This window comes from Pan troglodytes, chromosome 2, assembly GCF_028858775.2.
Source record: "Pan troglodytes isolate AG18354 chromosome 2, NHGRI_mPanTro3-v2.0_pri, whole genome shotgun sequence".
Classification (NCBI taxonomy): Eukaryota; Metazoa; Chordata; class Mammalia; order Primates; family Hominidae; genus Pan; species Pan troglodytes.
In genome coordinates, this window is record NC_086015.1 from 35,643,151 (window position 1) to 35,656,812 (window position 13,662).

General features: G+C 35.7%; 1 protein-coding gene across 2 annotated transcripts in view; it reads left to right on the forward strand.

Moving 5' to 3' along the window:
- The window catches only part of STT3B (STT3 oligosaccharyltransferase complex catalytic subunit B), a 106,349-nt gene extending 98,920 nt beyond the window's left edge, over positions 1-7,429 (forward strand). For both annotated transcript variants that reach the window (XM_001166939.7, XM_024355355.3), the window contains 2 exons: positions 2,747-2,959; positions 5,797-7,429. In XM_001166939.7, coding sequence (XP_001166939.1) covers positions 2,747-2,959; positions 5,797-5,877 — 294 coding nt within the window. In that variant the 3' untranslated portion in view covers positions 5,878-7,429. The remainder of the gene's footprint in view (positions 1-2,746; positions 2,960-5,796) is intronic.
- Positions 7,430-13,662: the final 6,233 nt, after the last annotated feature.

Here is a 13,662-nt window from a genome sequence, read left to right on the forward strand (position 1 = left end):
GCAGCAAACAGAGAAAAAGTTCTATCTAACCTCTTTTCTGCCTAAAGGCAGAATATAAATTCTCCTTTACTGGAGACAACTCTAAGACTCTTATGAGCCCAGAGAAAGCACCAGAGGAATCTGCAAACAAAATTTACTCCATTAGTTTCTCCCATATATGTACCCTTCTACTAGTTTCTCCCATATATGTACTCTTCTACTTTCCCATCTTGAAGGCCTAAGACCACTTTCCTTTGTCCTTTCTCCACAAATGTATTGTTCTTTGTTAAGCATGCTATATAAGCCAGAGTTCTAAACCACTGCTTTGAGTTCCTTTTCATTGAGGTTTCTCCTGCATAATGTGCGCCGAACGTCTTAATAAATTTGTTTTGCTCTTGTTAATCTGTCCTTTGTTATAAGTGTCTGTCCCAAATTATTATCTTCATACTATTAGTTTCACTGAAAACTGCTTATTTCTGTATTGCTCTCTGGTTAAGTTGATAAGAAAGCAGAGGAAAAATTGCTTGCTTAATTTTATACTATCACTGGGGATCAAGATAACTATCAAAACTAAAGGGGTGTGTTTGGACCTCAATTTGTGAATCAAGTTTTACCGTGTTTTTTTGTGGTGTTTTTTTGTTTTTTTTTTTGAGAGGGAGTCTCGCTCTGTCGCCCAGGCTGGAGTACAGTGGTGTGATCTCGGCTCACTGCAAGCTTCGCCTCCCAGGTTCATGCCATTCTCCTGCCTCAGCCTCCCGAGTAGCTGAGACTGCAGGCGGCTGCCACCACACCTGGCTAATTGTTTGTATTTTTAGTAGAGATGGGGTTTCACTATATTAGCCAGGATGGTCTCGATCTGACCTCGTGATCCCCCTGCCTTGGCCTCCCAAAGTGCTGGGATTACAGGCATGAACCACCGTGCCCAGCCCCAAGTTTTATCCTTTTCTAAAACACCATCTTTGTGGCTAATATGGACTAGAATATTCACTTGGTTTCAGAATAGTTAGCATATACTGTGTTCCTGTTTGTTGTGTTGCTTCAAGTAATTCCAAGTGAATCATATTTTATCATTATTCACTTGGAATTACTCTGTAGATGACTTAAAAAACAGCAGGTGATAATCTAGATTTAGGTTTTTGTTTGTGTTTATAATTTCTTTTGAAGGCCACACTTGGTCTTTAAATGCTTGCTAAGAAAGAAGCACACTGGCCATAATAATCAGTTACCCCAGAAAACATATTTTCTGATTGGCTTGTTTCTGATTAGTTTCTCTGCTCACTACTGATCATGTTGAAGGACCTTTTTCTTCCTCTTTTTTAAGTTTATCAATAGTTTTAAGCCATGTTCCCAGCATACATTCATTTTGATGCCTACCTTACTCAAGAATAATATATGGTTAAAATATGAAGTGTAACTTTTGCTATCATATAGATAAGCAAGAACAAGTAATTCACTATTTGAAGGAGAGCTGGTTTTCATGTTTGTTTTAAAGTTGAGTTTGGCCAGGCCTGGTGGCTCACACCTGTAATCCCAGAACTTTGGGAGGTTAGGTGGGAGGATTGCTTCAGCCCAGGAGTTCGAGACTAGCCTGGCCAAGATGGCGAAACCCAGTCTCTGTTTTAAAAAAAAAATGGAAAAAAAAGTTGAATTTACTTATGCTAGATTTGTATGTCAACATAAACTTAGTCCGAGCATTTTTTTTTTCCCCGAGACAGGATCTCACTCTGTGGCCCATACTGGAGTACAGTGGTGCAATCATGGTTCACTGCAGCGTTGACCTCCTGGGCTCAGTTGATCCTCCCACCTCAGCCTCCTGAGTAGCTGGGACTACAGGCACATACCACCACGTCCAGTTAATTTTTGTATTTTTTGTAGAGACAAGATCTTGCTTTGTTGCCCAGGCTGGTCTTGAACTCCTGGGCTCAGGCCATCCTCCTGCCTCAGCCTCCCAAAGTACTAGGATTATAGGTGTGAGCCACCACATCAAGACGGTCTGAGAATTTCTTAAAGTCTCCTTCTCTCCCTATGTTTTCCCTTTTTATCCCTCATAAATCCTTTCACGGTTTGGTTTTTTTATTTGGCCTCCTTTGTAGTTCCCACTTTCAGAATGTAGTATCTCTTAATTGTGCATTTATTTAACAAATAATAATCGGGATAGAAAGCTACACTTTGAATAAGACAAAGACATGTTTACATCCCAGTCGAAGATACAGGTAATTTTTAGCATTAAGTAAAGATGTTAATAATATATGTTATGGAGTAAAAGAACAAGATGCTATGAGGAAACAATAAAGGAGATTTGTCAGTTACTAATCTCAAGAAAATATTTCCCTGAAGGGGGTGGTAAAGGAGCTAGCCATGCAAAAGAGCTGAATGAAGAACATGCCAGGCAGAGAGGATAGATAGTGCAAGGCCCTGAAACAGAAAAGAAGCCCCTTGAGTGTGTTCTGTCTGTATACCTATAAAAAGGGCTTTGATAGATCTCATTTCTATGTTTTGGTGGGTTGTTTTTTTTTTTAATGCCTTTAGAATGCTCATCTACTCTAAGGATTTTGTGAAATTCTTACTCTGATGTACTTAGTTTCTCTCTTCCTGATTTTTTCCTATCTAGTTAGCAATACATGAGAACTATTAAGATAGATAGATTACTTCATTGTTTTCCTAGTTTAAAGGGAGAAGGTATTACTGTAATGATAACACTTACTGTCTTATAACACTGAATGTTTTCCAATATGGTTAACACCCAATAATAATGTCACTTTTGCAGCTGGATTTTCGTACACCCCCAGGTTTTGACCGAACACGTAATGCTGAGATTGGAAATAAGGACATTAAATTCAAACATTTGGAAGAAGCCTTTACATCAGAACACTGGCTTGTTAGGATATATAAAGTAAAAGCACCTGATAACAGGGAGACATTAGATCACAAACCTCGAGTCACCAACATTTTCCCAAAACAGAAGTATTTGTCAAAGAAGGTGGGTGCCAAGTGAAGGCATTAAAGGGTAACTTAAGGTGTGTTGGTTTGTATGAAAAAGAATTTCTGGAAATTGCAATAAATTTCCATCTGCCAGATTTATAAAGACTATGGCTTCTATATTAATACGAAGTAAATATCAGGCTAGCCTGCTAGGAGCATTCCTTTCAAACTGAGCACTTCAGATATCCCAAGCTGAGATTTTTCCAGAGGCCTTCTGGCTTTGGTTTGTGCTATTCCCACTAGTAAGACTTACTTGTAAAGTAAGATGTAGCTGTGGCCATCGCTTTCCAAACCTGTATGAAAGTGAAAATGCTAAATTCTCATCTTTTGAGCAGAGCAAATTTATATTGCATCTTCATGTTCCATTCTTAGTGTGATGTTACTCTATTATTCATTGAATAAAGAATAGGTTTGAGTTGGGTGAGTCCTTCTGAAGCCCAAAAAAATCATTTATCTTAAGATAATTATTTTTTAATGTAATTGTGACAAAGCTTATAGGCAGGAATTATGAGACTACTGCAATTCTTTTCTAATAAATATATAAGATATGAAGTATTTCATTGGGGGTCATTATTGCTCACTTAAGCCAAATAGAGTATAATCTTTGCTATAAAAGATGACTAAAAATTAGTATTTATATAGGTTGTCCAGCAGTAGGAAATGGGAAGTAATGAACAGTCAGATAAAATGTTAAGGTTCATTATAAGGTACTATCCTTATAATACTGATTATTATTAGACTGACTTTGAATCTCATTTTTTAAGGATGCTTAGGTTTACATAGCTCAGATCAGCTATCTTATATCATTGAAACAACTGTCTTAACTCTTTGTTACTTAAAATACACATCAAATATATTCAAAATACAGATGATTTTAATTTGTACTATAAAAGTGCTGAATATTAACGGTGTGATATGTAAATGGAAGCTTTTTATATGAATATGTGCCAGATGTAAATTACCATATCTAGACTAATGTATTTAAAAATGTCACATAGAGCTGACATTCATTGTGTTAGTCATATCAAACTCATTATCTTTAGGTAAAATAACATTAAAAAATCAGATGATTGTCACAGACATGAGGTAGGAGAAACTGGTGAGCAGCAAATGCTGCTATTCTCAAAGCAGTTACTCCTAAGATATCCAAGTATAACTAAGGTGTACTTTTTCTGCAAAAAGAGGGCTGTTGAACTTGTTGTCTGATGATATAGACCCCAAAGGCAGTGAATTTTCTTCATTTGACCCCTTTTCTCTTCCCATCATTTTCCCCAAATAAACGTGAATGGATAAATAAAACATAATCTGTCTTGTGTGCCCAAAACATATATTGTGGTGGCCAATAACATATTTTGACATTCTGGTTTCCATGGCTTTAGATGTTTTGCACTAACACTATGAAGGAATGCTTTTTATACTTCCCTTTCTCTATCCTGGTTTTGACTTTGGAGGAGGAGGGTATACATAACAGCATCCATTCTGAGAGTTTACCAGCCATCGCAAAGCCGGCATGACTAAGGCGCTAGAAATTGTAGTCCAGGCTGCAGAAAAGGCTTTTTGGCACATGGTTCACTGCCAGTAGGAGAAAAGCACCCTGAGGGCTATTACACACTTGGATATTCCTGGGGCATATCATAAGATCTCATAGAAAAAGTATCCTGTTAGAATCTGGATGTAATTATAATAAAGAAACTACTAGATCTGGTTTGAATTTTTAAAAATTGTACCCTCTGAAGTTTCTTACTTTGTGCCTTAATAACATCAGTTTAACAATAAGGTAACATAATGGGGTTAACAAGTTAGCAGTAGCTAATTTTTAGTACCTTAAGAAGGATTGCATTTTGCCTTGTGTTCTCATCCCTGTTAGAAACTACTATAAATTATCTTGAATTGAACATCATGAATAAAGGAACATGATGCAGGATTTACCCAGTTTCTGAAACCTCTGAGAGTTGTATTTAAATGTGAAAATTGAATTGAGTGGTCAGTCTCTTGAGTCTTCTAACTCTGTTAACCCAGAGCTTTGATGGTGCATTAAATTACTTACTTTCAAAAAATATTTGCTGTCTTCAGTATCTAGGGCTGTGTGTCAGATTGAAAGACATATGTGCCTATAATTTATCCTGTAGGGTTCTAACATAAATATTTTAGCAGTAATTTGTACCACTGCATTTCCGGTAATTTGTTTCTAATACTAGGAAACGTCTATTGAAAGTATTTTAGTGGGATACTGAATTGTTAAGAAAAATATTTTATTTTTAAAAGATGTATGAAACTGAAGGAATGTTGTTTTGCTTTACATTTTCAATTGCTTATTTTCCTACCTAAAGGATTATTTTTAGAGAATGTGCCAAGTGATTATATTTCTCATTTTTGTAGATGGTTACAGTCATCCTCATTTTACAGAAAACAGGGACTCTAAGAGTTACTAAGTTAATGTGTTTTTCTGGCACACACCTAATTTCCTGGAGGCTAAATCAGGAGCAGCATTACCATTTCTGATTCCTTAGTCTAGTGTTACATATTCTGTCTTGCCTGGAAATTTTAATAATTACAGCTCAGCACTTTGTGGTTGAGAAGAGGGCTGAAGATTCATTCACTTGATGGTGAGGATGTCTAGGAACCTAGTACTTTCACTTTGGATGTGTTAGTGTACTCAGGTAAGAAACACCACTAACAGTTTAGTGGTGTTCACTGAACTATTCAAGGAATCCAGTCACAAGAAGAGCAAAGAGCTTACTAAGTCATCATAGTGCAGTAAACCATGTGTGTGTTTATAGATTTTTTAATCAGTAAGAAACCTGCATTAATACTATGTGTTTTGTTTTTTTATAGACTACCAAAAGGAAGCGTGGCTACATTAAAAATAAGCTGGTTTTTAAGAAAGGCAAGAAAATATCTAAGAAGACTGTTTAAATGCACTGTTCTGGTTCCTAACTTGAAGCAGTTGTCCTTGTGAGAACCGGTCTTTGCCTTTAGCTCATGTCGTGTTTCACAGCAAAGAGGGTACAGAACCATCACTGGTCCAGGTTAATGTACAAAATTTTCTGGCAATGCCTGATTAAAAAAATAAAATTGGCTTGTTGAGAACAGCTGTTTTCGATTTCTAATGTGAAGCAAGACAGAGCACTGCTGTAAATGTCTAGCAGCAGATTTTTTTTTTATTGGTACATATTATCCTTCAAATCTGAGAATTTGGACTAACTGCACCAAAGAACCCTCTAATTTGGTCCCTGGCACATGCATACTTGTCAATGTTTTTATTCTTTTACAAGACCTGCATTTTATTTGAATTACCCGAATAGCAATATGTAAAATACAAGTGACAAAATGTGATGAGAGCTTCTTGAACCGGTAAACTAGTACAGGTCTGAGAAAGACATATTAGAAAAATCATTATACTTCCTTGAATTATATTTATTTTCATGTTTCTCTTATGCAAAGAATGTTTCATCAAATGTATATTTTCTATTGCTTACTGTTTGCTCTGAGAAGAAGCTGCTGTTTCAAAGATGGACCTCTGAGTAGCTAATTGATTCAAGTAGTTTTTTTATGTTGACACATTATTACTGCTGTTAGCAGTCGTTTTCACCAGGTACTTACAGAGCAGATTTCATACATCATTCATTCAAGGGCTAAATTTATATTTTTTGGAAATCATGGCAACTACACAGGATGTTGCTTACCAGGACGGAGTTTTGGTATCTTAGTACTGAAGTTAGCACTATGTTTACATGCAAAAGATTAAGGAAAAAACCCTTAAAGTGGACAGGTATCCAAAGTTCATTTGCTGTGACTCATCAAAGTGATAAAAGACTTCTAACAACTTTGCCTGGACTTTTTTCATTTTACAACAGTTCATCCATTCACAATGATTTTGTTCTCTGCTCCATATTTTTTAATCCCTTAAGCATTTGATGAAACACTCTTTAGTGCTATATGCATTTTCTTACTTTTGTTAAAAATGTGACAATTGTCAAAAAATGCACTAAAATGTAAATGGAGATTGAACAAGTTCACTTTCCAGCTTATAGGCAACTTTATACAGACTTGAACATTTTCTCCAGTTGTTTAGTAAAAGTGAAAGAGAAAGGGTTTTTCCTGCCACAGGATATAACTTTTTTTTATATAACAAGCATAACACACCACTGCTTTTGGTGGAAAAGTGCAGAATAGTATGTACCTTTTATGAAGAAAAATGTAATTTACAATGTTCAGTGAGAATGTTACTGCTGATTTTCTTTTCCAAGGTGTAGAATATTCTTTGATTTATAGAATTCATTTTTGACCCAGATGATGGTTCCTTTACAGAACAATAAAATGGCTGAACATTTTCACAAATAGAGTGTAACGAAGTCTGGATTTCTGATACCTTGTCATTCGGGGGATTTTATTTTACTTTGTTGCTTTAAAATTCAGTGCAGAGAAGTTGTTGACTGTAGGGGAAATAAAGTTAATTCAAATTTTGTGTTAAGTGTTGTTTTTTACAAATCTTTTGGTTTTGAAAGGAATTGGTACTGAACACATACCTCCTTCTTCCTTGTTGACTTTCACAAAGGTTTTAAAGAAAATGTGTGGAAAAAAATACGTTAGATTATTTCATCTTAGACCAAGCTATTTTATTTGGCCTTCTTTTACCCTGGAATGAAAATCTTGGTTTTTTGTTTTTGTTTTTGTTTTTTGTTTTTTGTTTTGTTTTTGGAAGGGATTTGGGGAGGGGGAACACCTACCCAACTAGGAATTTTATCTCTGTTTAAATAAGGATAGGAACCTAACAAAACCATCCATGAAGTTCTGGTAATGAAATGTCAAGTCTCAGTATAGAATTTTCTCATTAGAAAAATCCCAAAGGAAAGACCCCTCACCTTTCTCAGGAAACAACATTTCGGTTCAGTGTATCTTGTCAGTAAAATACCATATTGTAACTGCTTAAGCACTTGTAGCACAAAAGTGAAATAGTTTGAATACATTGGAATATAGGATAACTGACTTAAAATATTCTTTAGATCTCTTAATTCATTTCATGTGTGATCACTAACATTGTACACCAAAGGAACTTAAAGATCGTGGCCTTGAAGTTTTAGACTATAAAACAGCTTTTAGGCTGTAGTGCTCTGTAGTATAAATAAGGCAGTGAGGCAGCAACTCCAAAGACAAAATTCCCTTTCAAGACTTACATTGTAACCTACTTGAGTTTATAGTTGTGGAGTTTTAATTCGTTTGCATTCTAGGCCATGACCAAGTGACCAGAGGACTAAAATAGTATAAAAGCATCCTGTAGTGAGTTTCCATAGCCAAGGGGGTGTAAGATCATGGAATTTGGAGCTGTTTCTCGTTTTTAAAAAATTAGTTGTAAAATACATATTAAATAAAATTTACCAACTTAACCATTTTGAAGTATACAGTTCAATAGTGAAGTACATTTACATTGTTGTGCTACCAGTCTCCAGAACTCTTTTCATCTTGCTGTAGCTGCTGCTGCTTAATGCTGGTTTTGCCATGTTGCCCATAGTCCTTAATCGAGATAGGTGGAGTAATGTTGAGCTCAACAGCTGTCTGCCATGGAAATAGTAGGAAATTGAGACAGACCAAAAACAGTAATGAAATGTCATGTCTTATTTTTATTGTGAAATGTAACACAGAGAACACAAAAATGTACAGTTGACCCTTGAACAACATGAGTTGCACACATGGATTTTTTTCAATAAATGTATTGAAAAATTTTGGCCGGGCATGGTGGCTCACGCCTGTAATCCCAGCACTTTGGGAGGCCGAGGTGGGCAGATCATTTGAGGTCAGGAGTTCGAGACCAGCCTGGCCAACATGGTATAACCCCATCTCTACTAAAATTAGAAAAATTAGCTGGGCGTGGTGGCAGGCTCCTGTAGTCCAGCTACTCTGGAGGCTGAGGCTGGAGAATAGCTTGAACCTGGGAGGCGGAGGTTGCAGTGAGCCGAGATCGTGCCACTGCACTGCAGCCTGGGCAACGGAGTGAGATGCTGTCTCAAAAAACCTATATAATTAATGTATTGAAACATTTTTGGAGATTTACAACAATTTGAAAAAAGCTTGCAAATGAACCGCATAGCCTAGAAATATTTTAAAAGTTAAGAAAAAGCTATGTGATTAATGCACAAAGTACATAGATAACTACTTTTTTGCTGTTGATTTGAGACAGTCTTGCTCCATCACTCAGGCTGGAGTGCAGTGACGTGATCTTGGCTCACTGCAACCTCCACCTCCTGGGTTCAAGCGATTCTCGTGCCTCAGCCTCCCAAGCAGCTGGGACTACAGGTGCCCACCACCATCCCTGGCTAATTTTTGTATATTTAGTAGAGATGGGGTTTCATCACGTTGTCCATGCTCATCTCGAACTCCTGGCTTCAAGTGATCCACTTGTCACGACCTCCCAAAGTGCTGGGATTACAGGTGAGCCACTGCACCTGGCCTAGGTACTACTCTTTTATTATTTACTACCATAAAATATATACAAGTCTATCATATGTTAAAATTTATGAAAACTTAAGCTCACTACATGGCGCCATTCACAGCTGAGAAATGTAAACCAATGTAAAGCCATATTAAATCATAACTGCATAAAATACTGTACTATAATATAGCCATCTGTTGCTACTATGAGCTCAAGTGTTGCTAGTATCCACTTAAAACACCATGTGTGACACTTATCACTTTTATAGCCTATTACTGGTTATGTTTTGGGGGACTCAAAAGTTTTATGTGAATTTTTGATTGGCAGTCATTGTTCAGGGGTCACCTTAGTGAATTAACTGCAAAGTGAGCAATTTTGTATCCGTGACACAGGTCAAGAGAACAGAACAGTGCCAGTACTCCAGAAGCTTCCTCATGACCCCTTGTGGTCACTATCCTGTCCCACTTCCCGCTCCAAAAGGTAATCATTATATTGGTCTTTATTGGTGCTTTGATTTATGGTTTTACCAATTCAGTATTTCTCTCTAAACATGTTGAGGTGCATCTATTTGAACTATAGAAATGGAATAATAGAGTATGTATTATTTTTATCTGTCTTCTTTTGCCCAGTATTTGTGAAATGCATTGAGGTTGTTGCTTGCAGCTACACGTTTTTTTGTTGCATTGCTATATATAGTATTCCTTGTGTGTGTCTGTAGCTGGCTCTCACACATATCCATTCTGTTGCTAAAGGGTATTTACATTGTTTCCAGTTTGAGGATATTACCAACAATGTTAGAGGAATACTCTTTTACATCTCCCTTGGTGCTTATATGCATGTATTTTCTGTAGGTGTTTACCTAAAAGTGGAATTGATGGGTTACTTCCATATCCCAGTCAACCCTTGTCATTCTTTTTAATTTTGCCTCTCTGGTGGGTGAATAATGATTTGTCATCATGTTTAGTTTGATATTTCTAGGTTAATAAGGCTGGCCATTTAGAAATCTCCCTTTTATAAGGTGTTGGTTCTAATACATTTCTCCTGGTTTTTTTAGAATTTATTATGTTAATAGGAATTCTTTGTCTTGTATATAAGGCCTTCATTTGTGTTGCAAATTGCCTAGGAATTAATAATTTTAATATAGTCTATTTCCATCTCTTGTATACCTATACAAAATCTTTTCCTCACTTGAAGCCATGATGATAGTCTGCTGTGTTTTCCAGAAAATGTATTGTTCTACTTTTTATACTTAGCTTTGCAGTCCACCTATAATTCATTTGTTGAGCACAATGTGAATTGTTTTTGTTTTAAGGGGTTTTATTGGCATATGTATATCTAAGTGACCCAGCACCATTTATTGAAAAGACAGTTCATTTCCTACAGCTCTTCAGTATCCCTTTTGTAGTAAATCATATGTCCATATATGCATCTATTTCTAGGCCCTCTGTTATATTCCATAGAGCTCTGTGTGTGTTGACTTAATATATAGCTTTAAGATAATTCAGAAAATATGGTAGAGTAAGTCCATCTGTCCCTCCATTGTTCCTTAATTTGCCTTGCTTTTTCATACAAATTGTAGAATCAGGTTAAGCTTCACCAAAAAAAAAAAAAAAAAAAAAACCCTGTTGAGCTTTTGATTTGGCAGTGAATATATAGATCATTTGGGGAAAATGAACACCATTGAAATATTGAGTCTTGTGTCCATGAGTGTGGCATATCCTTCCATTTATGCAGGCCTTTAGTTTCTGTTTTATTGCTTTTGAAGACCTTGCGCATTTTCATAACTTTGATTCCAAGGTATATGTTATTTTTAATACTATCATAAAATTAGATTTTCTATTTCTCAGCATATAAACATAGTTGATTTTTATATGTTGAAATTACTAAACTTATTCTAACAATTCCAATTTTTTTGTTGTGAACATCATAACTTGGGAATAATGACAATTTTACTTCTCCCTTTCTAATCATTATATATTTATATTTCTTGCTTTGCTGCACTGGCTAGGACACACACCCAGTATAGTACTGCAAAGAAAAGGCAACATCTTGCTTTCTTCTCTCACAGCAGAAGCTTTTGACATTTCACCCTTTAAGTTTGCTGTATATTTTCTATAGATATCTCTGATCAGATTGAGGACATTACTGTTTGCTGTGAGTTTTTAAATCATGAATAGGTTTTGTTTCTCAAGTAGTTTTTTCCTTCATTCATTGAGATGATGCTGATTTTTCTCCTTTAATCTGGTACACGAATTACAGAAACTTTGTTCACAATGTTAAATTAAATGAAACTTGTATTCCTGGAATAGTGATTTATGCTTGGTGAAATTTACTGGTGAAACCATTTGGGCCTGGAGTTCTTTTGCAAATGCTTTTAATTACAGATTACGTTTTACAGATACAGGATTATTTCAGTTTTTTACTCCTTGTTTCCATTTTGGTGAGTTGTTTTCAAGGAATTCATCTAAATTTTCAATTCGGTTAAAGTAAAATTGTTGAAAATATCACTTAATTGTTTTAATGTCTGCAGTTTCTATTGGTGTTCCTTTTTAATTATAAATATTTCATTTTTCCCCCTTGAATTCATACTTCTTTCCCCCCACCTCTGCCATACACTTTTTTCCCCTGATTTTCCTTGGCAGGTTTTGTTTTTGTTTTTTTTCTTTACATCAATTTTGTTAGCTGTTTTTTTTTTTTTCTTTCAAAGACCAGCTCCTCACTTTAGTGCTTTCTACAGTGTTAGTTCATTATTTTGTGCCATTTCCTTGGGGTGGGCGGAGGGTAATATTCTTTTAAACTTGGTGTGGTGATTTTTTCTTTCCTAATATATTGTTACAGATTTACTCTGAGCATAATTTAGCCTCCATTCTCACAGGTTTTGAGGTGACTAAATGTCATTAAGTTAAATGTATATTTAATTTCCATTGTACTTCTTTTTTAAAACCATGAGTTATTTACATGTACTTTCTAAAAATTTCCAAATATGGTGGTTTTCTAATATCCTTTTATTATCAACTTCTACCTTTGTTGAATTGTAGTCAGATACTCTATAATTTTAATCCTTTGCAATTGGTTGAGGCTTGCTCTGTGACTCAACTTATGGCCAGTTTATAAACATATAGATTATTATTATATTTTGCCAATGAAACATAGTGTCAAATGAGCACACAGTGCTTTCAGAGACATAAGTAAATGTTTTTTGAATTTTTGGTTTTTGGTTTTTTTTTTTTGAGATGACATTTTGCTCTTGTTGCCCAGGCTGGAGTGCAATGGTGTGATCTCAGCTCACTGCAACCTCTGCCTACTGGGTTCAAGCAATTCTCCTGCCTCAGCCTCCTGAGTAGCTGGGATTACAGGCACCCTCCACCATGCCTGGCTAATTTTTTGTATTTTTAGTAGAGATGGGGTTTCGCCATGTTGGCCAGGCTGGTCTCAAACTCCTGACCTTCAGATGATCCACCCGCCTCGGCCTCCTAAAGTGTTAGAATTACAAGTGTGAGCCACTGTGCCCAGCTGAATATAAATATTTTCCATACATATAATTTTTCTCCTTATGTCCCTGAAAACAATGTCTGTTCTTTTGGCAATTCTTGGGCATACTGTTTGAATCTTTTGTGGCTATTTTGTTATTTACTGAGAAGAATGTACTGAAATCACACACGATTATAATAGATTGTGTATTTCTCCTTGAATTATGAATTTATTTCTTTATATGTTTTGATTCCATATTAATAAGTTTATACACATTTGGAGCCTGTATCTTATTGGTAAATTGAGCCTTCAGCTTTTTAGAAATGTCAATCTTTAATAAGACTTTTTGTTAAAAGCCTATTTTTTTCTGATGAATAATAGCATTATGTCAACATTGTTATGGTGTTCACATAATATATGTTTTTTATTCTTCTAATACATCCCACTTTGGATTTGTTGAGCTTTTAACTTTGTGACTTGTTGGTTTTCATCAGGTTTTTTTGAAGTTCTCATTATCTCTTTAAATGTTCCTTCTTCCCCTATTCTTAGTACTTTCCTTCTGAGAGTCCAGTTAAACATAATTAGACCTTCTTACTCCTAATTTCTCTGTCCTCTCCCTTCTCTCTTCTTTTGCCTCTCCATTCACTCCTTAAGTCAGCCATGTCTCTTTTTATACTTTACACCTGATCCACTGAAATTCCCAATCTTATCACTGTTTAACATAGCATAGTTTTCAATGCTATGTTAAATGCTATGTATTGTATCTGATAAATCCATTATCTAGAGCTCTTGTGGGTCTT